At 43.4% G+C, this 24330-nt stretch overlaps 1 protein-coding gene across 1 annotated transcript; it reads left to right on the top strand.

The window, feature by feature from the left end:
* The first annotated feature begins 28 nt into the window (after positions 1–28).
* On the top strand, positions 29–21672 carry si:ch211-183d21.3 (serine/threonine-protein kinase SBK1). Its single transcript, XM_036546938.1, has 4 exons — positions 29–883; positions 15982–16208; positions 17030–17232; positions 17713–21672. The coding sequence occupies exons 1-4, from the start codon at positions 846–848 to the stop codon at positions 18535–18537; spliced, it is 1293 nt and encodes a 430-aa protein (XP_036402831.1). The 5' UTR covers positions 29–845; the 3' UTR covers positions 18538–21672.
* The last annotated feature ends 2658 nt before the right edge of the window (positions 21673–24330 follow it).

The raw sequence follows: 24330 nt of genomic DNA, 5'->3' as shown, positions 1-24330 counted from the left end.
TAAAATCCTGGGCAGAGGGGAAGCCAACCCGTTCACTTGAAAACGAGGAGAAATAATTAGAATTGTCCAACATTCCCTTTGTTTCCAGGTGTTCTGGTTAATCACGAAAAAGTAGGTTTGATGGCTTCTTTTTGCATATATTTTCCCTTCCTTTTATGGCTGAATACAAATGCATGGATTTAAAGTGGGCTGTGAAGTACCCAAACAACATAATCCAGGACAGTCTCGCGCAGGCGAGCAGCAGATGGACAAGGGGGCGAGGTTGTTTCAGCACGACTGTGAATTCCACTACCAGTGTATTAGTTGGTACTATTGTGATTTAGTTTAAAGGAACAGGAAACACAGAGTCGTAACAGAATACTGCGACAAACTTGAAGAAGGCTCCACGTAGCAGCGAAGAAAATAGTACAGGAAACTGGAACGCGCACCCGCAAACTGAACTCGGTCGAGCGTGAGTACAAAGACAGACAATCAAGCGAAGAACACGGAGAAGAAGCGCTCTACATTAGAGCCTTTGCGCTTAGTAAAGGGGATGTCTACAGATGCTGAATAAATATTTCGCAGCAAAATTGCAGTTCCTCCGATACTCAAAATAACCCTTTGTGCTTGTCTGAGAACTCTGATAATTCAGTAGCCTACATTTTACAATAAGAAAGTGTTCTTGGTATAACATCTAGGTAAATTCCATCGAATTTACACCATTGATTTAGACGAGCAATTTGCAATCATCTGAGAAGCTTAATTTAAAAGAGGAATAGTGAAGGAGCAAACTGGTTATTCCTATCAGCCGCCGCTAAATCTCGTGGTCAGCCAACGAGCGAAAGTGCACCTAGAGCGGCGGATGAATGCAGGACCATGGGGGAGAAAGACAGGTCGCCGGCAGGTGAGCACAAAGGGCATTTCTTGGGCTCTTTTGAACGTTTCCTGAAGTGCAAAATTCATGCATCTTAATGTTTTATGTTGAATATGAACTATTACAAAACATTTTCTCCTTCATTTTCATTGCAGTTAGCTGAACATTGTCGGATAAAGCAGGTTAATATTCATAATCACTTGCCCTGGTTATTTTATTCTGGCATTGTTGGATTTTACATTTCTTAAATTTGTCGGGTAAATATTTTCCATAGGTTACATCAGGGTCAGGTAGCGGTTAATTAAATATTGACATCATTCATTTTAGAAATTGATAAGGTTATAGAGCCTATTCAAAACTTACAGCGGTATCCACACAAAACTGTTTTCCTCACCACGCCTGCTTCTTGGGCATGTTTTTTTTTTTTTTTTTTGGGACATAGTGTTCTTTGAGATGTTTTATAAAGCTTGTGTATATGAACGTTGTATATAGGAAAAAACATTGAATGCTTGGCGTTGGTTCATCTCTTACCCAAATGACTAATCATGCTGCGTATTGCACAGCCCTTATTCACATTTACTAGTCAAACATAACACGAGAGCGGTAGGTGTTCGAAACGTGCACTCTGTTTTCCAGGGGAACTGTAGGTGATTACATTCGCTAGTGACGCATACAGCTTTATCATTGGCACCGTCAAACGAATCCACTCATACTTTAATAAGGTAGAACAGTACACGTACCTGTACTTACAGGTGATGTCTTTAAAAGATTCTTGAGAGCATACAGAGGGAGAAAGCAGCCCATGAGTTTTTGAAGAAAGACAGAGTACAGTTAGTGCCATGAGATGTGTGTGGGATGGGCTGGGTCAGCAGGTGAGATTTTCAATAACTTAATAGTTTGTGGCTGAGGGGAACATCAGCTGATACTTGTTTGGGAGAATTGTACAGTGGCAAATGTAACCGTGCTTCCTGAATTTGCACTTAGCTTCCACAAGGCAGCATAATAGGCAGGCTCCCAACTGCACAGATGGTTTTGTTAAAATTAAGTTCAGTTTGCTTTTCTATTGTGAGACAGCACACTGCTGTATTGATTTTATGCTGAATAAATTCAATTGGGAATTTTCTGTGCTACAGTATCTTCAGGTGCCCTGTTGTGGATTGCTGTTTGTTCCTCTGTAGAGCTTGGCATACAGCTTTGAGGAATAAACAAACAGTTGTTCATTTCCTGTTATTGTACATATTTTGCAATTCATCCAAAAACTGCTTTTCAAATTGCATATTGTTAAAGTGGCCCACTGAGAAACAAGTATGTTTAAATTATTCACGAGGTAATGCTCATGCCGAGAGGAATGGCATTGTTTAAGCATCGGAGGAATGATTACTGTATATCCCTGGGTAATAATCCTTGGAAATATGCTGTTGCTTAATATTTCAACCTGCTTTACTCATCTGTACATCCCTCCCTCTCTCTGTTCATCCATTCTGTGTTACTCGCCATAGGACTCTGGTATTTGGCCTTGATAAAATCACTAATTTTGTTTGCACAGCAGTGGGGAAAATTTACAGGGTTCATCTGTTGTAATGGCCACATTTCCACAAGGGGGCATTGAGTAAACCCTGAGAGAAAACATCTTCCTTGAAAATGAGAATCATTTACAGTACCATCCAGCATAACTGAGATGACGTATAATGGTACAGTACTGTTTTGGAATGTTGTCAAATCACTTAAGAATCTACAAGTAGACATTAATGGCAGATTGCTTATTTTATGCTCCCCCCTTTTGTGTATTAGTCCAAATTCACTAAAGAGAAGAGAACTGGTGGTGTGGCATGGAATACTGGTACAATATGACCTGCAGTATATCATGTTATTTATTAGTTTGGCTAACTAAACTAATAAGAGCCAAATCAAAGTAAAAATAGACATGTCAGACATGTTTGCAGGGAGATGATCTCCCTGACCACAATTTGATGTCTGGAGTTCTGGAGTTTGAAGCATCACGTAGACAACTGTTAAGATCTCCATGATGAAAACTAAAAGTTAAACACTAGAGGTAAAACCTGAGGCCTTCTGGTTTGTCTCCTCAGAATTACATGAGAAATGAGACGCTTTGGTAGCAGTAGAGCTCAGCAGGTATGTCTAATGGGTAAAGGTTTCTTGGAAAGCTGAGCAGCAGTTTTCAGTTTGAATACAGAAAAAAATGAAATGTCTGCTTGGCTTCCATTGATGCCGCCATAAGGTAATTGGTGCCCACGTTTGGTCTCTGAGATCACAAAAGTTTTAGTGAACTTTCCACCAGCAGGTATTTGACATTTTGAAAACGGGGTGAATCTAGAAACTATCCCAAGAGCTGGCACATTTTAAGTGCTTTAGACCTGAAAAGGAGTGAGGACCAGAAATCCGTTGATCTCCAGTGGCTGTTACAGGCACACAGTGCAGTGCTTCAAGGCTGCCAGGTAGAGAAAAAGTATAATGAGATATTCATTTTTTCTATTCTCTTTGCTATTGAAAGGAAAAATAAGCACCTTAGTTACTTTCCCAACAGTCAGCACTGATACTTGCAAACAGCATATTGGTTAGGAGTGAACACTTTTGAGAAAGACAGATGTGTTTCCCCCTCCCACTTATCGCAGGTCGGTTGGCCTTCTCTTGTTATCCTGTCATCTTTCTATTAACTGCACAGACAGTGCAGTTAATAGAAAGATGATGCAAAACTGCATACTTTTGAGAAATTCAATAGAGGGGGCTGTAAAAGGTTGCGAGCAGTAAAAATGTCCTTTAAGTACCAATAAGTAACTTACTTAAACTGACAATTGTCCTAATTAGTGACCCCATGCAGGACTCCATGGTGACTGCCTGCATTTTCACGCAAGCAGGTAGCAGGTTCCAAAAGAAAAAGCGTGGCTTTAGCACAGATATACGTGGAGAGAGTGGACCTTGAATAACCTTGAAAAGGGTGTATGCTTCTTTGGCTATTTGTCAGTGCATCTATATGTTTTTCAAGCTGGCGTTAGCAGAATCAACAATGATAACATGTTCTTAAAGTGGTGAACTGTAGTTTCATGGCTGTGTATTTTTGAAGTCAGCAATGTATATATATATATATATATATATATAATATTATATAGCAATATATATATTTTCCATCACAGTAACTCATCAGCCTGCCTCTTTCTGCCTTGAAGGCTTGGCTGGCTCTTGAGTTATCATCTGTCGCCAGGTTTTTCTTGAAAGTAGGAAATTGACAGAATGCTTATGCCCACTCCCACATGGCAGAGTATTCCTTAACTGGTTCTGAGTACAGACAATCCCATAATCAAATAAGTACATGGCTGAGAGCTATGTCTCACGTGCTCTGCACACCAAATTCAACATAATAACAAAGAGGAGTCCATTATTTATCAACAGTCAGCCAAAGCTCTAATTCCATTCAAAAACAGAGTATCATTGTGCAATGAAAGAGCATGAGAGAGAGAGAGAAATAAATAGAGATAAAGCAGAGAGTCACATTATAACTTCAAATGGATGACAAGCTATCTGGCATGTAAAAGCGGAATGACATATGGGCTGTGTTTTGCTGCTAGCAGAGGCAGGTGTAATCAGCTCTGAAGCTGCAATTTCATTTCTGCAATTTTCTGCAATTCAGCAGCAGTAGCAGCAGAAGTGGGGGATTAGCATCCGTGCTGGATTTGGCTGCAGGTTGCCGTATGCATCATGAAAACAACCCAGTTTCAGTCCTGCAGACCGGTCTACCCTCTGCACTGCACCCCCCAGCTTTCAGTGCTCCGTACAAGACAGGGATTGAGTTTCCCTGTCTGTTTGTGATTGCCTTCAGGGTTGAAGCCATGGCACTTTGTCAATTTCACATCAAAAAGGGCTCCAGCTCTGGCTGCAGGGTGTGTAGGCTCAGCTCTCTGGTGCACTGGGAGGCTCACAGTACATTGACATGGATACTGTGTCCGCTTATGTTCTGTGGGCTTCATTTGTTGTATTGATTCCCGTCTGCCCGGAGCTTTTCCTTTAAGAGTCAGAAAATGTAATATATGGCGATCTACTGTGTACCAATTTTAGTTTTGAGAAGTAGCCATTCTTGGCAGCCTGTCTGTGTTCCCTCTTTAGAACAAGGAATTGAGTTTTTCAGAGATTTTTTTCCTTTTTCTCTTGATGACATGATAATGGGTTAATTCTCTGGGTTTAACGTCTGGATTAATGTGACTGTGATCAGCTAATCTCTCTACACCTTGCTCTGCACTGGTTCCTTGTTCTCAGTGTTGTGGGTTTAGATGCAGATCAGGGTTAACCAAACCCCAAGCTGAATCTGTGCATTCACATAGCCTCGTTCTAAGGTCTTAAGGTACTTTTGTCGACACAGGGTGAAATCTGACATCAATAATATCATGTGTGGCCGGGAAGAACTATTCATTCTGGGTGGAGGCATTATGCCCTACTTAAAGCTTGCAGTACAAACTTGCTTATGTCTCTCCTGAAAGACAAAGTGGAAGAGCCCTGACATTATAGTTACTACAGAGTAACAGTTTAACAGAGGAACAGTGGAATGGGTTGAGGTATTTTATAATGCACCAGTGTTCCTCATTCTTTCTGTGTAATTCTTCTCTTGTGAGTGCACTATTTTATGCTTAAAGTGTCATTTTTAGGACTTGAATTATGGGTACTGGAGGAAAGATCGAGTAAAACATGTCTTATAGCTGTGGTTGGCTGGCTGGCAGATGCTCTGTCTGTGTGTAAAATGGTGGTGATGTCCCTGCTGTATTCCTGTTCAACTGCAGGGTTGTTCGGTCTGCCACCCATGCTGCCTTGTGACACCACTTGCTTGTGCGTGATGTGGACACCTTTGGAGGATTTAGCACTTTCCCTATGTGGTGATCTCGGTATGACAGCGAAGAGTGAGGTGAGAGGCGATCATGCAGGAAACTCACAGCAGGGGGGCATAAAGGGATGAAAATCTGACTCGGTCTAAAACGGGCGATGTTTATGAATGACTCGCTGATACTCAGGTAATGGAGAGAGACAACTCATCAGCCCCCCTGCCGGAAAGCCATTAAAATCGAATATAGGAACAGGCCTGGTGAGCTGCACCACGTTCGTCTCATGGGGATCTCATTTGTGCTCAGACCCCACTTATTTACACTTGATCAGTCCTAATAGAGGGGAGAGAAGTCTGATGAGACTCAGAGGCTCGTTCAGCATGGAGGAACAGTGTTGACAACAAGGAGGGAGAAAAAAAAGCACCATTTACTTTGCATCTCTCATTGCATGCCTTACAGTGCGTGTGGCACAAACAGTATCCGCTTTTACCTTTTCAGTCTGTAAGAGTGCATTATATTGAAGCAGAAAATGCAAAAGCACAATGATCATTGCTACCGTAAGTACAAAGGAAAACACTTGCATCCTTTTTGCAAAGCAGCAATGAAGCACACAGTAGGGATCTCTGGAACTGGAGTGATCAAGCAAGCATTGCGCAGAGGTTTAATTCACCATGGCAGTTGGCTGAATTGTCCAGTGGCTGGCAATGGAGGAGACATTCGTGGATTCTTTTTATGTGTGACTGGGGTCAGTCCCAGGGGAATGGAGGGTGAATAGAAAGGATTAGTCAGGGCCATAAAAAATATCCAAACCTTCAAATTCCTGAAGTGTTGCTGCTGATACTCAGTGTTATCACCTTGTAGGCACTACTGTTTTGTCCGGGCAAGAAGAAAAACCTGCAAATTTCACGGGCGCATTTAGTTAAAATGAGTCTTTGTTGATCAATATTGTCCAGTCTGGCTGAAAGTAATTTTAGAATCTGTCACAGCCTATGACACACTTGTCTGGCTCCATTGATCTCAGAAACATGTAATGCATGCCTAAAGATGGTCCAGCACATCCATGGGATGGAGTTTTCAGCCAATATTCTTTTTTTTTTTTCATTATCTTCTAAGCCACAGGAATAGATGACAAATCTAAGGGATAGAGCATTGTGAAAATCCTATAAAGTGGTATAAAGCTCACATTAATTCCACCCCCAATGTTCTAATCCTCTGGGAGAATTCACAGCACGATCCAGTCTGCTAAGACCTGTTCTATGTGTAGGGCCAGTCACTGTTAAGGTGCAAGAACCAGCGTACTGCATTTCTGTCAAAGGCATTTATAAATTCTGTCATTGTATAAAATCATGGCCATATATTAATTTGAGAAAATGTAATTTTTCAGTTTGTTTTCATTTAAGATATTGGCATTTTTACAGCCTGGTGACCCAGCAGACTTTAAGGACATATTGGGGTGTCACCAAGCTGATTTTGCACTTTATTAAAGACATTCTGAGGGTGTGGCTTCGGTGGAGGGAAGGAGGAGGAAGAAACCATCCTTTCTTCAGGAACATCAAGGACGCTGTCATTCATGGATGACACCTCTACCAAGTCAAAGTGCATTTAAAAAATTGTTTATGATAGCTACGATTTTGAAATTGTATATCCATGCCAGAAGTGTCTTTTAAATGGGGGCTGTGGGTTTATCCATGAGTACTGGTCCATAGTCCATGGAAACTGGCAAGTAATGTGACAAATTGAACCAATCTGGACAGGTAGTGTAGTGACAGGATGGGTGATTTTGAGAACACCATTTTCTATAAGGGAATGAGCCTTTTCACCCCCTGTGAAAATCACCATTTGGAGTGGAGGTCCTGTGGCACTGGGGAAAATGGGATTGTGCCTCCAGTGGCCAGGTGACAAGGGGGGGTGGGGGGGCTGTCTGAGTGAAACAGCTATCACAAGCAAATTGGAAAAGGCCCTTATTAAGCCCCATCCATCCCCAGCTGCACCCATGCCCACCCTCTGTGTACTCCCCTGTGTGCCACAGTGGACATCCCCCATTTAGAGATGGATTAACTGCGAAGTGTTTGAGGCAAACATGCTTCTCTTTGGCATGTACTGTATGTTCTTTACAGTTGTTGTATTATTAGAAATATAGTGCAGCTAGACACTGAGGTACCTCAGGCCAGCTTCCAGAATTCCCAGAGGGATTTTTACACTGTATGCATTTGCCTGTCATTTTCCATTTTCAGCTGCAGTTGTTCCTCCTCTATGTATCTGCTGTTGGTCATTAAATGGCCTTTTAACAATTTCCTGTCCTTGTTCCTTTCCCATTGACGCCTACAAAACTGGGGAAAACATGCAGGTTCTGTCTTTTTGTGTTTGCTTGTGCCTTGCGTTAAAAAATTCAAGCAAACCTCTTTTTCTCTTTGAATTTCCTCTTTGCTCCCTTATTCCCTGTAACCTAGCAACCCAGCAGATATGGCCCTTTCCTAATTGGTGCGCTTGGGTGTATTGGAGGTTGGATAAGGGGGAGAGCTGTGGAGAAGCGTGCCCAATGGTGTCTGCTGAGCAGTGAGCGCAGTTAGGAGGCTGGAACTGGGGCTGTGTTTGGGATCGATGCTAAACCAGTGGACCCGGAGGAGGGATGTTGCAAGACAGAGGAGTGGGTAGACCCATTATATTCTAATGGTCAGAAATAGGGAGTTCAATGCAGGCTCCTAATTCAGCTTCATAAGGCCAGTGAAGTAAGAAATGTTTAACCAGTGTGGGTTATAACAGACAGGAAACAATGAATTGTACTTTTTTCTCCCTCTATGTGAAGCTCTTTCCTTATTTACAAACACACACGCAATTTATTCAGATTTATTCAGTCTTTTATTAGTCAAGCATTGCATTAATATATCAAGGGGAGCACTGCTGAAGGTGGAGAGGCACGTAATGTACGCCGCCCCCTCGATAAGCCACGGATTCGGATAACTTGCAGTTATGGAGATGGCTCCCAAGTTTTTTTTACTTTTCTTTTCAAACTATTAATCAGTAAACGGTGAAGTGCGTGACTCTAAAGCACATAACGGTGCAGTTTTTTACTCCAGAATTGTGCGTTCAAACTGAAGAAAATGTCTAAAAGAAAAAATGTATGTATGTTTGTTTAGTCATGACTAAATGCAGGGGGTGTGGTCCTGAATGGACAAATGTTTCAAGGGAGTGAAACCATTAGATGTAATTTTGTCAGACCATTCAAGTTAAGAAGACAAAACGGATAAAATTTCTGTTACTAATGTTATGTACGAGTGGGAAGCATCTACATTTAGTTTCTTGCTGTGGACCTGATGTTGTTAAGAGTGGTCAAGGTTTTCTTTGTTAAATAAATTTGACAGGTTCCTTGATTTTATTTCGAGTGAAATGCAGCAAGTTATACATCATTTCTCAAGGGTGTTTTATGCGTCTTTCTACATGTTGTTTATTACTGTGTTCAAATGTAAAATCTTAAAATTTTATTCATTGTTTTGCTCAATACCTCATTAAAAATCAGTTTCTTTACACATTATATATGTTTTTTCTTATTTTCTGGAATAAAATCACACTAATATTGTGTATTTTTGATGTATTCCAACAACCACAACTTAATACACTTACACTGAATCACACCAGATGGTAGGAGCACATACTGTAGCTGCATTAGAGGCTGAGCACTTTAAGTTGTTTCTCAGTTTGTGTATTTATCTTCAACATTAGCACAAGAAAGGATTTTGTGATGGTATTGGTTTAACTGTGGTTCGGATCAAAGTAAAGGTAGTTCAGGAGTACAAGAACACAGGGGTCTGTCATTTCTCTCCCCTGATTATTAAAGCACCCAGTTTGGGGACACCATATATTTTCCCACTGGCTGCACATGAAGTTGTATTTACGTGTAAATTGTAGGTCAGTCTATTTCCATGGAGTGTTTTTTTTTTTTCGTAAATTTCAATCTTTCTCTTCCTCCCCAGCTTTGCTTTTTTTTTGGTTTTGCCAATAGTATAAGTGGCAGTATTCAGACTCACTACATTTGCGGTGGATTTCAAGGTTGGGCTAAAGGCCAGGGCCTGTGTTTACATGACTGCACATTCGCATGCAATTCAGTGCAATGCAAGACTGCTTGGATTTGCATAAGCTCTCCTTCCTGAACAACGGGTACAAGAATGAAAAAAGTAAATTGATCAATAGCAGGGCCCTGGAGAAATAAAAAAAGAAAAGAAAAGAAATGGCTTTTCTGTTGAAATCTCAGGGGAGACCAGAATGACAATCAACTGGTGAGGTTGAAAATATCTTAAAGAGATATTTTAAGCTCTCCTGGTCTGTCCATACGGTTTCTATTCAGGTCAGTGAATGTGCTGATGCAGGTCACTGAGCTACATCTGGGTCACACCTGGATGCAGCATCTGATTGGCTCCACCAAGGTCCTGTGCGCAGTATAATTTCCTATCTGGTGGGGCTAAGCTGGGAGGTGAAAGAGAGCTGTGGGTGAACAAGCAGTCTTGGCTAGAAGTTTGAACAAATCCAACAGTGTCCCACAGGATGACTGCTCTGTCCTTGGGAATAATGAGACTCTGATGGAGAAAAGGCATCTTAATGACAGTTTGGTCTCCAACTCCAACTCTGGCGGAAAGAAGTACCCAATTATTCCATCATACCGCTTGCAGAAATCTATCATCCTCTTTCACTGAGAAGGGATCCATACTTTTCTCTTCATTTCCTGTTACTGAAATTAGTGGGCTGGAGATGTAGAGGGGTTAATGTCTGCCTCTCATAAGAGAGCACACACCTGTTTTTAAGGTAAAAATGGGTCCATGTCAGCCTTGGGCTCTCTTCACAGGGCCTCTTTCAACCAGGCAGATGATGTACTCTAATAGCATTGTTTGCTGGGGGGTACCTGCAATTTAACAGTGTTGTTGCCATTTGCCATCATGAGCTCATAGCAGTTACGTTTGCTATTGGATAATGACTTGATCAGAGTTACTTTTGTTTCAGACAGCGTGACAGTGCTGAACGCGTGAACCGTTGGCTCTGTGTTTTAATGAAGCTTGCATCGCTTCTTTTGCTATCACCGGAACAGTTTTCATCAGAAATATGATATTAACACTCACAGAGAGGTTCAGCAATTATGTGGCAGTGAATGGATGTATAAATTGTAAATTCACAAGGAGATAATAGATTTATCAAAGCGTAAATGATATGGAATTTAGCAAGGGCCCAGAACTGCACCTCAGAACAGCACTTTCATAAATGCCTGCCTTACAAAAAAGCTTTGCTCAGTGGCTGTTTATGAAGGTGCAGTTCTGAGTAGCAGCTTTGGTTCTTACCACTCTCCAGCTCCAGCTGTCCTTTGATAGATTTATCACCACTATGTGAGTCTACTCACTTGATAACAATTTTCCAGCACTTCTACAGGCACAGCGTAGTATTTTGCACATTGGAAAACCGTTCATGCTGTTTTGATGGATTTTCGAGGAGGTCAATGGTGATGTTGTAATTTGGGCCCTTTCATAGATGGGAAATGAGCACTCTTTCTTAACATCAGAAGCAGTGGAAGTACAAAAGCTCCAGTAGCCCACTGAGGATGTATTGCAGCCTACTTGACTTTTAACATGCTATAAAAAAGCACTTAATGTCAAGCTGTTTTACTTCAACACATTTGATCTGCCTTGTTGGACGACTTTGCTCTCAGTACATGCACAGGCTAACCGTACTCGGTGCCCTGTAAAAGCGCAAACATATGGGAGAGGATGTTTACTTAAGTACGAACATGTAGACCTACATAGTCTTATTACTTTGTAGGTCATTCTTACTTTACCGTAATTTAGTAGGAACACGATGCTTGAAATGTGAGAAATTCTCTTGAGCAATTTTTTAATATTCATGGGGTGCTGGAGTATTCTCTGTGTTGTAAATGGAAAAAAGCAGTAAAGAATAACTTACAACTGAACTTCAGCAATTTTATTACTGAAGAGTAATGGAATATGTGAAGGTGGGATTTAGTCCTATTGTTTTACAGCTCACCCTTTTTCTTTATATGCATAGGATAGTTTGTTAATGTCAGATGAAACAAAAGGACAAAGTATACTGAGTCAAAATAACCTTTTCTTAGTTTGTATTCAAAGATAAGGTCAAAGAGGACATACAAACACTTTAATTTAACCATAATTTCATAACATCAATCACATTTGGTTGTGCCTTGGAAAACCCTGCACAAGTGCCAGTAGAATTGGAAGTAAGCACACTATGGTGCATTTGAACAGACAGTAGTGGAATGTTTGGTGTGTTCTTGTGTTTGCTGAGAAAATGTCTGCCCTGAGATGAACCAGGTTCAAACAGGACCAAATCATGTATTGTTAAGCACAAGAAATGTAGAAAGAATTAAACAGCTGATATATAAATGTTTTTTGGCTGAGCCCTCTTTTCTTCAGGAGGCTCATTAGTGCACTTCACCATTTTGCTTGGGAAATGCTTTAACTGCAGAGTCTTTTGTCCCTGTGTTTTTGATAGGTTTAAAATATCTTGCATGTCTGTTTTCAGAGACGGATACAGTTTGTGCAGTATGGCCTCTTTCCCCCTTGTTATTGAAGGAGGATGAACAGTGCAGGTTATTTTTTCCTGGCTGCATGGTAACAGTATATCACTTCCACCAACATTTGCTAGCTTTGTATTGATTGCTTGCATATTACAGGAATTCATATCCTTTGATATGAAAAAGCATCTTGTTAACTGAAAGGAACTTTTAAATCTGAATCAATGGTGAGAGGACCATTTAGTCCAGTGTGGGATAGCACCTTTTGCTGGATGGTCTAGTTGAGTTTATCAGACTGTCAATATCACCTCTATAACACCTAGCACAAAATCAAGTGTAAGCAGCAGCTACAGCCTTACAATATTTCACTCGGTCCCTGCGCCAAGTGGCTCGTAGCGATGCTGCTCAAAAGGTTGCGTCCACAGCGAGACTCAACAGCAGTCCTTGGAAATATACAACATAACAAGCGTATGTGAGTGTGCTTTAGAAGTCAAGTACCCTGATGAAACTCAATTTAAACCACAACATTCCATTTAGGTACACCCCCACCATCCCCCCTTCAGATTCTCAGTGCCCTGTAGTGAAGTTGAATTGGAATTGTCTCCAGTCAGTGCTTTAGAGCTTGTTTGTGTGCTATCTCTGCCCTGCAGGGCTCCAAGGAGATAAAATGCAAATGTCAGCGGTTTAGCTGTATAATGCATAAAGACGTAAAAGATTAAAGATACTGGCACTCTCTGAGGCAAACAGGAACTGAAGACATGGCAAAGCTAATAAGGAGATTGGTGATAGAAAATAACAATGCCATTATTTAAGTGGTCTATTCATAATCTTTGCTCAGGCATATATGAGGGTGTTGGAAGCACTTTCCCATTTTAGTCTTTTGCACATTTGCACTTAGCGGGCATTATGAAAATTTCATGATGAGATTTCCCATGTTGTACAATGTTTTTTTTTTTTTTTGTCCTCACAGGAAACCCATAGTTATGGAAGGAAGCACTCTTTGGACAGTAATTCCCAGATTGACTGTGCTTGTTTAAGCTGGTTATGAAAGACTTGCCCTGACCTAAGATGAACTATATAAGGAGGCCCTGAGCTCCCTATGGTTTCCTCTGTCACACACATTCCAGCTGTTCTCACTAGGGCTGGAATACACACTTTTATGGTCACAATGTGCTTCAAACCCAGAATTGCGATTAAGGCAAAGGTGGCTATTCTTTCCAGTCATCAGAAAATAGAAAATATGAAAAGGGTAGTTTCCTCTGAATGCTGGCACTGTTGGCAGAAACAATTTGACTGAATTTTTGTCCACTGTTTCTGTTCTTAAACTGTGGGGATGTTTAAAAATGATGGGTGAGAGCTGTGTTGCCTGTCATGTCTCCTTCAGCAGCACAGTACAGATAGACTGAGAAGCAAGCGATGGCCAGGCAGTGAGGGGGTTTGCGCTGCAGGGACTGTGGGATATAAGGGGAGCCTTTTGCAGCTGCCCAGATGACAGAAGCGAGAGGAGCGTGGCGTGATGAACAGAGCTGACAGAAATGAGAAGTCTGTCTCTGCCGTCAGCAGACGGGCGAGAGGCCGCAGCTGCTGTACCGGAGACTCATTCTCACAATGGCTCCTTTCATTCAGCCAGGGCTGCTGCCTGCTCTGCCTCCCGGAATCCCAATCTAATCTCCCCCTCCTCCTCCCCTCTCACTTCTGCACTGCCAGCTCTCCAGGGCTGGGACCACACAATCATGAGAGGAATAACAAACAGTTTTGGCAACCCCCCCACCAACCCCCCACAAACACATTGCCCCATAGTCCGCTCATGATATTCAGATTCTGCAGAGTTCAGAATCAAGAGACACGATCTTGCAAGCTGTGTCTGTGTGTTCATTAAGTCTTGTACGGTTCTTCATTCCCTTTTTTGGTATTTTCCTTTTTTACTCTCTTTTAGCAAGGTGCTTATTGCCTTTATTTCTGAGACCATATGCTTTGTTAAGGCAGCTGAGTCATGCTTCAGCTGCCTTAACATTTTCTGCTTTTTTGTTGAAGGTTTGGATGAAAAATTAGTCATGATGGTTTCTCGCCATCATCCTCACCTTCGTTGTTCTCAGAATTCTCCCTCTCTCCTGCTCCCCTGGTGCTCAGTCCTCCCATTAGTCTAAATTTAAGCAGTAAACAAAGATCGCTTCCAGACGACCCTTTCCTGTACAACGCAGCTATATATAGGGTTCAGGTGATTATTTATAAATGTACTCCTACTTTGAGGTACAGCTTGCGTGCATCCATTGCTTATTCATCTCAGAAAATGTAACGACGGAAACAATGTACGTGTTCAGTAAAGGGACCCACATTCGTTTTTTTTCTCCTGGTTAGCTGTGTAACGCGATTATGCCTTATGTTGAAGCATGTCCGCACAACAGGAATCAGTGGGAGATGTTGGAGAGAAGGCATGTTGGGAGGGAGGGGAGAGAGGGGAGTTGGGAGCTGATGTTTTCTTTTTGGTCTACTGCAGCACTTGTGTCCTGGTTTGTTTTGATTTCATTTATAAATAAATGCAGGATGAGCAAGCGCTTTTTATTGCGGCAAAAGGGTTTTATTTTGGTGCAAACAGACAGTATCCACACACACATTTACACGCGCACTTAGTCACTGCAGGGCTCAGTAAGCGCTCACCTCAAACCCTGCCCACGTCAAAGCTGACAGTACAATGGCAGAATGGCATTGAGCCTGTCAAGAGCTGCTCTTGGGTTTCTGTGTACGTGGTCAGATCAGCGGAGTCTCAGTGTAGGGCACCATCACTCTGGTGTTGTGTTTGTGGAAATAAAATCTTACGGACAGGAAGACAGGCAGAGATGTTGAGAGATGAGAATCATTATCCCCCCCCCCCCCCCAAGTCCAGCTGCAAGGAAAACTGGAAACACAGTTTTTGGTTTTTTCCTCACAGCTCCTAAAAGCCTCAAGAAATGAGGCTCCAGTCACACACACCCCCCCCCCCTTTTTCCCCTCTAATTGTCTGTGTTGCAATATTCATCACTATTCCTACTGAATGCTGAGTAATCTTAATTGGAAGAGCAGGAGAAAAGAAGACAAAGAACAAAGAAAGGAAAAGAGGGCATGGCAAAGCAGGAGCACGGTGGTTGGGGGAGAGATTCTCATTTCTTTATATGTAATGTTTGATGCCATAACTGGTACAACACAACACAGATGTGTGCTTTCACTGCATGAATATGTGAGGGTGAATCAGCCCACTGGATGAATAGGTAAGGCTAAATCAGCCCTTGGGTTGAATAAGTGAGGGTAAGGCAGTCCTTATGGTGAGTACGTGAGGGTGAATCAGCCTGTAGGATGAATAGGTGAGGGTAAATCACGCCTTGAGATGAATAAGTGAAGGTAAAGCAGTCCTTATGGTGAGTACGTGAGGGTGAATCAGCCTGTAGGATGAATAGGTGAGGGTAAATCACCCCTTGAGATGAATAAGTGAAGGTAAAGCAGTCCTTATGGTGAGTACGTGAGGGTGAATCAGCCTGTAGGATGAATAGGTGAGGGTAAATCACCCCTTGAGATGAATAAGTGAAGGTAAAGCAGTCCTTATGGTGAGTACGTGAGGGTGAATCAGCCTGTAGGATGAATAGGTGAGGGTAAATCACCCCTTGAGATGAATAAGTGAAGGTAAAGCAGTCCTTATGGTGAGTACGTGAGGGTGAATCAGCCTGTAGGATGAATAGGTGAGGGTAAAGCAGCCCTTTGGATGAAATCAGTCCTTGTGACCAGCTCTCTTTTGTGTTCAGTCTGTCCCACTGTACCAAGGTGAGCCTGTCTCCGGTGGGAGGAGGGGGCTGTGCGGGGGGGTCGCCCACAGCCAAGATGGGGTGCTGCGGGGTGCCCATCGAGGACATGCAGGCGCTGGCCATCAGCTCGCTCTCCGCCGCCGACATCCACAAGCACTACGAGCACATCCGTGAGCTGGGCAAGGGCACCTACGGCAAGGTGGACCTGGTGGCACACCGCACGCAGGGTGAGTAGACTGCCCCCGGGCATCGCTGCACACCCCCACGTCCCCTCTTATTTAGCATACCGTAATGCACGTCCACACGGGTGTGATCGTGTCAGCGCACTGCAGTCCTTTCTCTGAACGTGACACAAGTCCGGTGCAGGACCAACGAGTGTTTCAGTTTCCCTGGCTATGCCGTAAAGCCTTTGTTCCGCGCTCGTGTGTGAGAGCGCTCGGACAGGCACACACAATGCTGAGTGACACACCGCAAGGTGTGACAGCCTGCGACACCCCTTGCCTCTCCCGGCCACGTCGACTGGAATCCGGAGTGACAGGGCACATCCCGCGATATTTGTAAAAGAAATAAGAATGTCAGGGGCTGATGGCAGTCGAGGCAGTGTCACACAGCGTTAGCGCACGGTGCCCGCTCTCTTCAAGCCTCCACAGCCGCAGCTGTGCACCTTATTAGCCGCTGCAAATAAGCTGCAGATGGCGGCCCATGACAGCTGATGGAAGAGGCCATGTTGCGCTGTGTCAGTAGGCGTCTTTCCCTTGGTTGCAGAATCAAACGGCAGCGGCGATGCCAGGAGTGTAACGACATCCAGCGCTTGCGTTTCTGTCATTACAGTGGCAAATAGGACAGATTTGTGGAATAAGTCCTCTCCAGCCAGCTCTGTAATGGCTTCCCTCTGCCTTTCAGGTTGTTACGTCGCTGAAGTGTGTTAAAGTTACAAATGTCTCGCACGAAATGCGGGTTAGGGTGGACAGTGTTAACTTTGGGCTGTGTGTGTGTGTGTGTGTGTGTGTGTGTGTGTGTGTGTGTTTTGTGCACATGCATGCCTCAGGAACCAAACTCGCCCTGAAGTTTGTCAACAAGAACAAGACAAAGCTGAAGAGTTTTCTGAGAGAGTACAGCATCACCAGTGACCTCAGCTGCAGCCCCTTCATCATTAAGGTGATGGACGTGCTGTTCGAGACGGAGGACAGTTATGTCTTCGGCCAGGAGTATGCCCCTGCTGGAGACCTGTTTGACATCATACCCCCCCAGGTAGGCTACAGCTCCCTCTCTTGAGTCACTCTGTGTCCCCTGATGTTTAGCTGCTGATGCTGTCTCCATGGAAGAGCCGTTGAAGAGGAAGAGCTGCATTTTCAGTGCAGCTTTATTTAATGGACCTGTTAGGGTCAAAGCTTTTCCAATTCCTCAGGTGTAATGTACTTTCTTTATATAGCATTTTAATTTGAATCCAGGGACTGGGAATGCTATGAAGGTTATTATAAGGATAGTATATGCCACAGATTATGCTGGTTGATATCCTCTTACAGAATATCCCAACCCGCTTCATATCAAATTCTTATTTAATCTGTACGCCATGTGTTCCAGTCTGAAATAAGCTTTTCAGCCACCCAATTTTGTGTGCATTGCATTGAGGATATTAACAGTTCCTCTGTGCTTGTACTTGATGGGCGTGTTTTATTGCGCTGAACAGCTGATGTCATCACTGTTCCCCCCCCCGTCTGCTTCTCCCAGGTAGGCCTGCCGGAGGAGATGGTGAAGCGCTGCATCCAGCAGCTGGGCCTGGCGCTGGACTTCATGCACAGCAAGAGCCTGGTGCACCGCGACGTCAAGCCCGAGAACGTGCTGCTGTTCGACCGCGAGTGCCGGCGCGTCAAGCTGGCTGACTTCGGCATGACGCGGCGGGTGGGCTGCCGGGTGAAGCGCATCAGCGGCACCATCCCCTACACGGCGCCCGAGGTGTGCCAGGCCAGCCGCGCCGAGGGCTTCCTGGTGGACTGCAGCCTGGACGTGTGGGCCTTCGGGGTGCTCATCTTCTGCATGCTGACGGGGAACTTCCCCTGGGAGGCGGCGCTGCCCTCCGACGCCTTCTACGAGGAGTTCTGGCGCTGGCAGCGGGCGCCCAGCCGGCCCGGCGTCTCGCCCTCGCAGTGGCGCCGCTTCACGGACGACGCTCTGCGCATGTTCCAGCGCCTGCTCACTGTGGAGCCCGAGAAGCGCTGCGGCGTCAAGGACGTCTTCTGCTTCATCAAGTATGAGCTGATGAGCGAGCTGCGCCGCCGGCCCTCCTGCCGGAGCAAGCGTGCCGAGCGGGGCGTGGCAGCCTGCGGCTCCTCCTCCTCCACCTCCTCTTCCTCCTCCTCGCGCCCTGGCCACAGACACACTGAGCCCTCCACCCCGCCCGCCTCATCCTGCCTCCGGCCCGCGCCCCTCAAGCGTACTGTCCTCTCCGATCCCCACTCCTCCCGCGTGGACCCCGCCCTGCACCATTCTCCCGGGCGGCAGGAGAAGGGCAAAGGTCAGGTGGTGATGGCCACGGCGATCGAGATCTGCGTGTGACAGTTGAAAGGTTGGGGCGGGCTTTGCCGAAGAAGGTGCTGTAATGAGGTCTCTTTGAATGCTTGAAACTGAGGGCTCAACTTGGAAGACACTTTGCTGATGCCAACATGCAGGAAAGCTTTTTGTTTCATTTGACTTGAAACTCCATTGGGTTCCACATAAATTACTGAACTGAACTGAACTAGGCTGATTTTTTAATTTTATACAAATGTAGAGTTCCAGGTCTGCATTCATGTTGATTGTTTTGGTAGCAGTCTGTTTTTGGAGACTGTTACAGCTGTAGTGCTGTTGATCTGAAGATCCTTTTCATGACTAGACAACAACATCCTGTATCTTTTGAAGCAGAAAAAGGAACATGAATGTGCTGAGGGCCTTGTGGTTAATCCCATATTTTCTGTTTCTTTTGTAATTGTGTGGCGTTCCTCCTACACAACCCTGGATCTCCATTGCCTAATAACATTCAACCAAGTGTGGTGTACAAGGCATAACCTAACTCTCTGTCTAAAGGAAGGGAATAGAGGAGAGCTTTCAAAGAATACACTCTCTCTTCCTCTATACATACTTGCTCCCTGAGGAGGCCTTTGTTTAAGCAGTCCAGGTGGATATACTGAGAAAAGCATGCTGCCTGTTGCGGGAGGCCAGTGATTCCAGGGGCACACTGACTGTGACTCTGATCTCCTAGTTATTTTCTAGCCTCAAAATGTGGACCTTTAGTTGAATAAAATCCTCACAGAAAGTGGCAGAGCAAAGTGAAACCCAAATGTAGCAGTTTCCTAGGAGACGGATGCCTACTGTCTCTCCTGTGTTCTCAGACTGTGTCTTATGTGCACCTGAATGAGACTTTCCTCTCTCTGATCACGTCAAACTAATCTCAGGACTGCGCTCAGGGGCAGACTTCCTGTTCTTTGGGTTCTCTGTTTAGACAGCTGAAGTTCTACCTTTAGTCTCATTACTCTCTGAAAAAGGAACTGTGGCAAATGCCTTTATGTGTTCTTAACAGAAAATACCTGTGTTATATCAAAACTACAGGCTTGGAAGTGATTGGGAAGTTTCGTATCTTCCAATGTGGAAAAGAGGGCATATATTTGTGTTGTAGGAGGTGAAACACTGGGGATGTAATGCTCCTGTTTCTCTTGGTTTACAGGGACTTCACTTTGGAGAAAGGAACTATTTTTTGTCTTGTGTGTGAATGAGTGAGTGTGACCAAAGTAAATCTGAGTATGCAAAAATGAAAATTGAACAGAAAAGCACAAGATATTGGAGTAAGAAAAGCGAGAACTGCTAACCCCTATCCATCCCTGCCCTCCAACAAATTACCATTTGAATTTATTCAGGACCACAATCTCCTTCTGGTCCTGGTCATTTGCCACAATGCAAGCTAAATGTTGACCTACCTCCCCTCCAATTTATTTCATTCTTCAAGTCATTTTCCTCCTCTCAGTTTTTTTTTGGGGGTAAATATTGAATGGAATCCCATTGGAGTTTAGGATGTAGCAGCTGCCTTGACCTTTGACCTTTGGGTAAAAGTGTAGCAGTCAGAATGACATACATCTGAGGGTGGAAATAAAGCAGTTTGAATCTTGATGAAAACCTATCACAGACTTCTAAGTATGTGTTGGCAACTCTCACACTTACTGGCAGAGACTGTATGTTCTCCTTCCCAGAAAGCACTGGACAGCTGTGTTAGAATAGCTTTGCCAGATATATCTGCAGTAATTTCTTAGTGTCTTAGAAGTAGAACATGTGGGTACCTGTTAAAAAGGGGAGGGGGGAGGGCTACAAGGGGAGGGCTAGGGTTACGGAGTCAATGTCAGGGAAATGCACTATATGTAGCAAAAAATAGACTATGTATATTAAAACATATATATATATAAGGAAGGACAAAACACATTCGTTTTTTTTTTTTTATCTGGGTTGTTTTTGCTAGATGGTAGCAGCCTGCAGAGTAAGGTTGTGATGGACAGGAGGTGAAGGGAGTCACAAACTACACTCATGTCACCCAATCCATTTTAGAAACCAGCCTGCTTCAGCATTTTCCTGTAGTCCTGTTGTCCAGAACATGAGCTCGTGAAGCTACCGCACTGATCATTGCTTCATCTCGTTTAAGTCATAATTGATTTTTCTATCGCCCTTCTGTCTGTCTCTCCATCATTTCCCCTCTTCCTACCAGTGCACCAAATCCTGTGGCCTGGAACATCAATCTGAGTGTCCAGCGTGACGTCACTGTTCTGAAGCCTGTTCCCTCTTTGTGATCACCTGAGAGCCATTTTCCTGTCCTGCCTAACAGCAATGCCGATCTGGAAGTGGAGCGGGGTTTGAGTAGTAGGCATTAAAAGGGCATGGACATGCTGAGGGGTTGAGTGTCTCAGCTACTGGTTTTCACATTGAGCTCTGTTGGGTGGGCTGAGTCTGATCTCATACCAGCACATTAAACAGAGATTTCCCGTTATTTCATTTTAGCTGACTGGTTAAGCTGTAACGCTTGTAATGCAAGCCGACAAGCTTGGTGATGGCAGTGAAGGAGTGAAATTTCAAATGTGATGTGTTCCACAAGCAGAGATCTCAAAATCTTGTTGTTTATCTGGACTTTTACAGCTTGGTACAAGACTATTGAGGGATCATTTTTCTTTGGCAACGTGTGAGTGTGTGAGAGAGTGATTGAGTATGTGCGGGGGTCTGTGTGTGTGTCTGTGTGTGGGGTGGGGGGTATCTGCAGCAATTTTTTTCCTTTCTCTTCCTTTTAAATGTTTGTCATCTTCACAGAACATACTAAGTAGTCACTGTCATTATGAGAATATAAGAAAGGTGCCAGTTGTCCTCCCAGCCACCCTCTCTGATGTGTTTGTCCAGTCAGGCTCTTGCAGGGTTTTTAGGAATATGTGCTATTCTGCCTTAGGCCTCAGTGTTTCCAAATAGTGCAATAATGTATAAGATGACAAGGAGTAGTTTAACTATTTTGTCGTGACTACTGTTTACCTCAGTTTTGTCTTGGCTGTACCAATGCAGCTTGTTTTCAACTTATGTATATGTATGTTATTGTACATATATATAAATAAATCCGTTGTATACCGGAACCCTGAAAATGTACAACACGTAAGGAGTCTTTAAGTTTCCATTTTATGTATTGTACTTAAATATCCGTGTCTTTTTCTTTCTTTTTTGTTAGTGTGTTGAAAAATCCTTTGAAACAGACCAGAATTAAAGTTGTGATATCTAAAGTGTTCATGTTCATGTTTTTTTCCTGTTTATTTCAGTATGCAGTAGTAGTAATTTTTCTGTCTTGAGATGACCATGTTCTTCTGACCGCCGAGTCCCCTTTCTTCTTTTTATGAGAAAGTAATTAAAAATGCATCGCATGCTCTGTGTCTGCTGCCCATAATGCATGACATGCCTCACAGACTGCTGAAATAGACCAGCTGCCTGTTGAAAGCCCAATTATCACATCACTGGATAGTTTTATTCATTCCCTTAAAGAACAGATGAGAACAAGGGTAATATAAATGTGACACAGAATATGAGACTGTTAGTAACGAGCCTTTGCCACGTTCCTAATGGTATATTTTCACAGCTGAGGAAAGTCATAAGGAGGCTAAATTAGAAACCAGAACGCAGCATGTCAGTGTCTTCACAGAACCCTCGTAATTCCCTCAAACAATATGGGTCATTGCCTTTCGTGTCTCACTGCTCACATTAAATTGAGTTATCCGTTTGTTGCAATGGACTGACCTGTGCTGGACTTAAAATGCAAGACACTTTTCCACACACACACTAGAACCCAGCCAGTGCATGGCCTTTTCTGAATTCTTCTGTGGCTGTAGCTAATCAGCCTTGCCCAAACAAATCAAGCTACTGCTTTCTACTCAGTGTGAGCTTCCAAGATCATCTTAGAGTCTGCTCACAGATAGAGGTCCCCTATTGGAACATTTGAGTCTGCTCACAGAAAGAGGTCCGTGTTTGTAACATTGCATCTGCTCAAAGAGAGAGGTCCCTGACTGGAACATGTATTTATTAATGAGTTACTCCAGATTCAGATGGAAAGACTCCCAGTGGCCCTGTGCTTAGTGTGCTGCACCATAATGGGGGCCTAACTGTAATGCTGTCCACTATTACTATTTATAAATATTTAACTTGCTTCCTGTATTTCAGCTGCACCATCTAATACATCTATAGCAATAGAAAGGCTTGGCATCAAATTTCATTCAATCTTTCATTTTAACCCCAGAGATGCTCTTCATGAATGCATTAAACCTATGAGTTAAGAGGGAAGTGTGCAGTTAGCATTGCTGGGAATATCCTGCTGCAAGATGTGTATCAGTGTTTTCTCCTGTTCCGTTCCAAAAAAACAGGTGTTAATTGCTGGGGTGTTAAATGGTCTGTGACACATTCTGAGAACAGGTGTAGGGTAATTAGATTAGCAGAAACAGTTTGAGCACTTACAGAGCTACTAGAATGTAGAAATGCCCCCTCCTTTTTTAAGCATTGTAGCTGGGATCTATCAATGTGAAGCAGGCCTGTTAATTAACTCCTCTCGTCAGGATGACAAAAATATACCAGGTCACATATCTGAAGGGGAATTGGGAAAATGTGGACCTGCAAAAGGGTCGCAATGCAATGACACCACTTATATATGCCAGTAGGGGCCAACTGCTGGAGGGTGTTCCACAATTTGTCAGCTATAGAACTGAGGGAACTGTGAATGCTTGTATTTCGCATTGCTGAAAAGAATCCTCACTGCTTCTTCTATCAAATCACAGCTGGGTTCTACTGAGGAAAGATTCTATTCCCCTCCAATGATTGTGACTGACTGATATTTCTCCTTCCTTTGAAAGCCGCTTTGGTTCTCTCTCCATGAGATGTTACACACCAGCTGCACCACTGAATAAATGCTTTGTTGGGCCTTTCCCTTTAATGTGAACAAATTCAGTCTTTCCTTCCAGGGTGCTGAGATTTCTAACCCTCTCCTTTTACCTGTCTTAAATAAACCTAATGAACCATTCAGTGAAAGGTTCGGCTGGATAGTAGTCCAAAAGAACTCTCTCCAATATGTACCAGAGGTTAAATGACAAATGTGAACAGCTTAAATGAATGTTAAACACTAGGTCAACAGAAGAACAGAACATAAATGACAGAACAGTGATTCATATAGAAGAGGAGACCTTCGGAACAGTTCAGTAGGCTATCACTGGATATTCACTGTAGTGTCCATTACAGAACTGTCCATGTGTAAGCATGTGTATAAATAAGCACTAAATATTTAGTCTCCTTATATTTGAAACACCACTCAGGAGAGCATAGATTGTAATGAGAGACACTACCAGCTTATTGCCACCCAGACAAGTAGACACAAACATGGATACACAAACTAATGCTTGTAAGGGTGTTATGGCAGGGAAGTGTTTTAAGGCAAACTAACTTGAGGTAAGATAGATAAGCCTAACTTGCCCCGAAAAAAAAAAAAAAAAAATTCTCTTAGACACATGATGCTTGTACATTTAAAATTGCTAGCTCACCAACACAGCATGCCAACAAATTGCACATTGCCCATCATACATACATTAAAAACTGTATGCATACAGTTCATACATTTATACATGCATACATACATATACTGGCAGTGGACCCCCTAGCTCCTAACCATACCTCCTAAGCTGCTTTTAAGGGCTTTAATGGACCAGGGGATAAAGGTGTGATGCCTCCATGGGTGCTGCTGCTGTCTCTTCTCTTTGCTGAGATTATTCATCCAGTCACAACTCTTGCAGAATGTGATATTTGTCATACTGTTTCTTGAACTTC

The sequence above is a fragment of the Megalops cyprinoides genome, chromosome 1 (genome assembly GCF_013368585.1).
Source record: "Megalops cyprinoides isolate fMegCyp1 chromosome 1, fMegCyp1.pri, whole genome shotgun sequence".
Taxonomy (NCBI): Eukaryota; Metazoa; Chordata; class Actinopteri; order Elopiformes; family Megalopidae; genus Megalops; species Megalops cyprinoides.
The sequence above is the reverse complement of the archived record's forward strand: the minus strand, read 5'-3'. Positions and strand labels throughout refer to the sequence as shown.

Excerpts from the sequence above, each read along its gene's own strand:
- si:ch211-183d21.3 (XM_036546938.1), top strand. The coding sequence starts at position 846 with ATGCAGGACCATGGGGGAGAAAGACAGGTCGCCGGCAG. Across the intron at positions 884-15,981 it reads GAAAGACAGGTCGCCGGCAG|TCTGTCCCACTGTACCAAGG; the intron begins GTGAGCACAAAG and ends TTTTGTGTTCAG. Across the intron at positions 17,233-17,712 it reads TTGACATCATACCCCCCCAG|GTAGGCCTGCCGGAGGAGAT; the intron begins GTAGGCTACAGC and ends TGCTTCTCCCAG.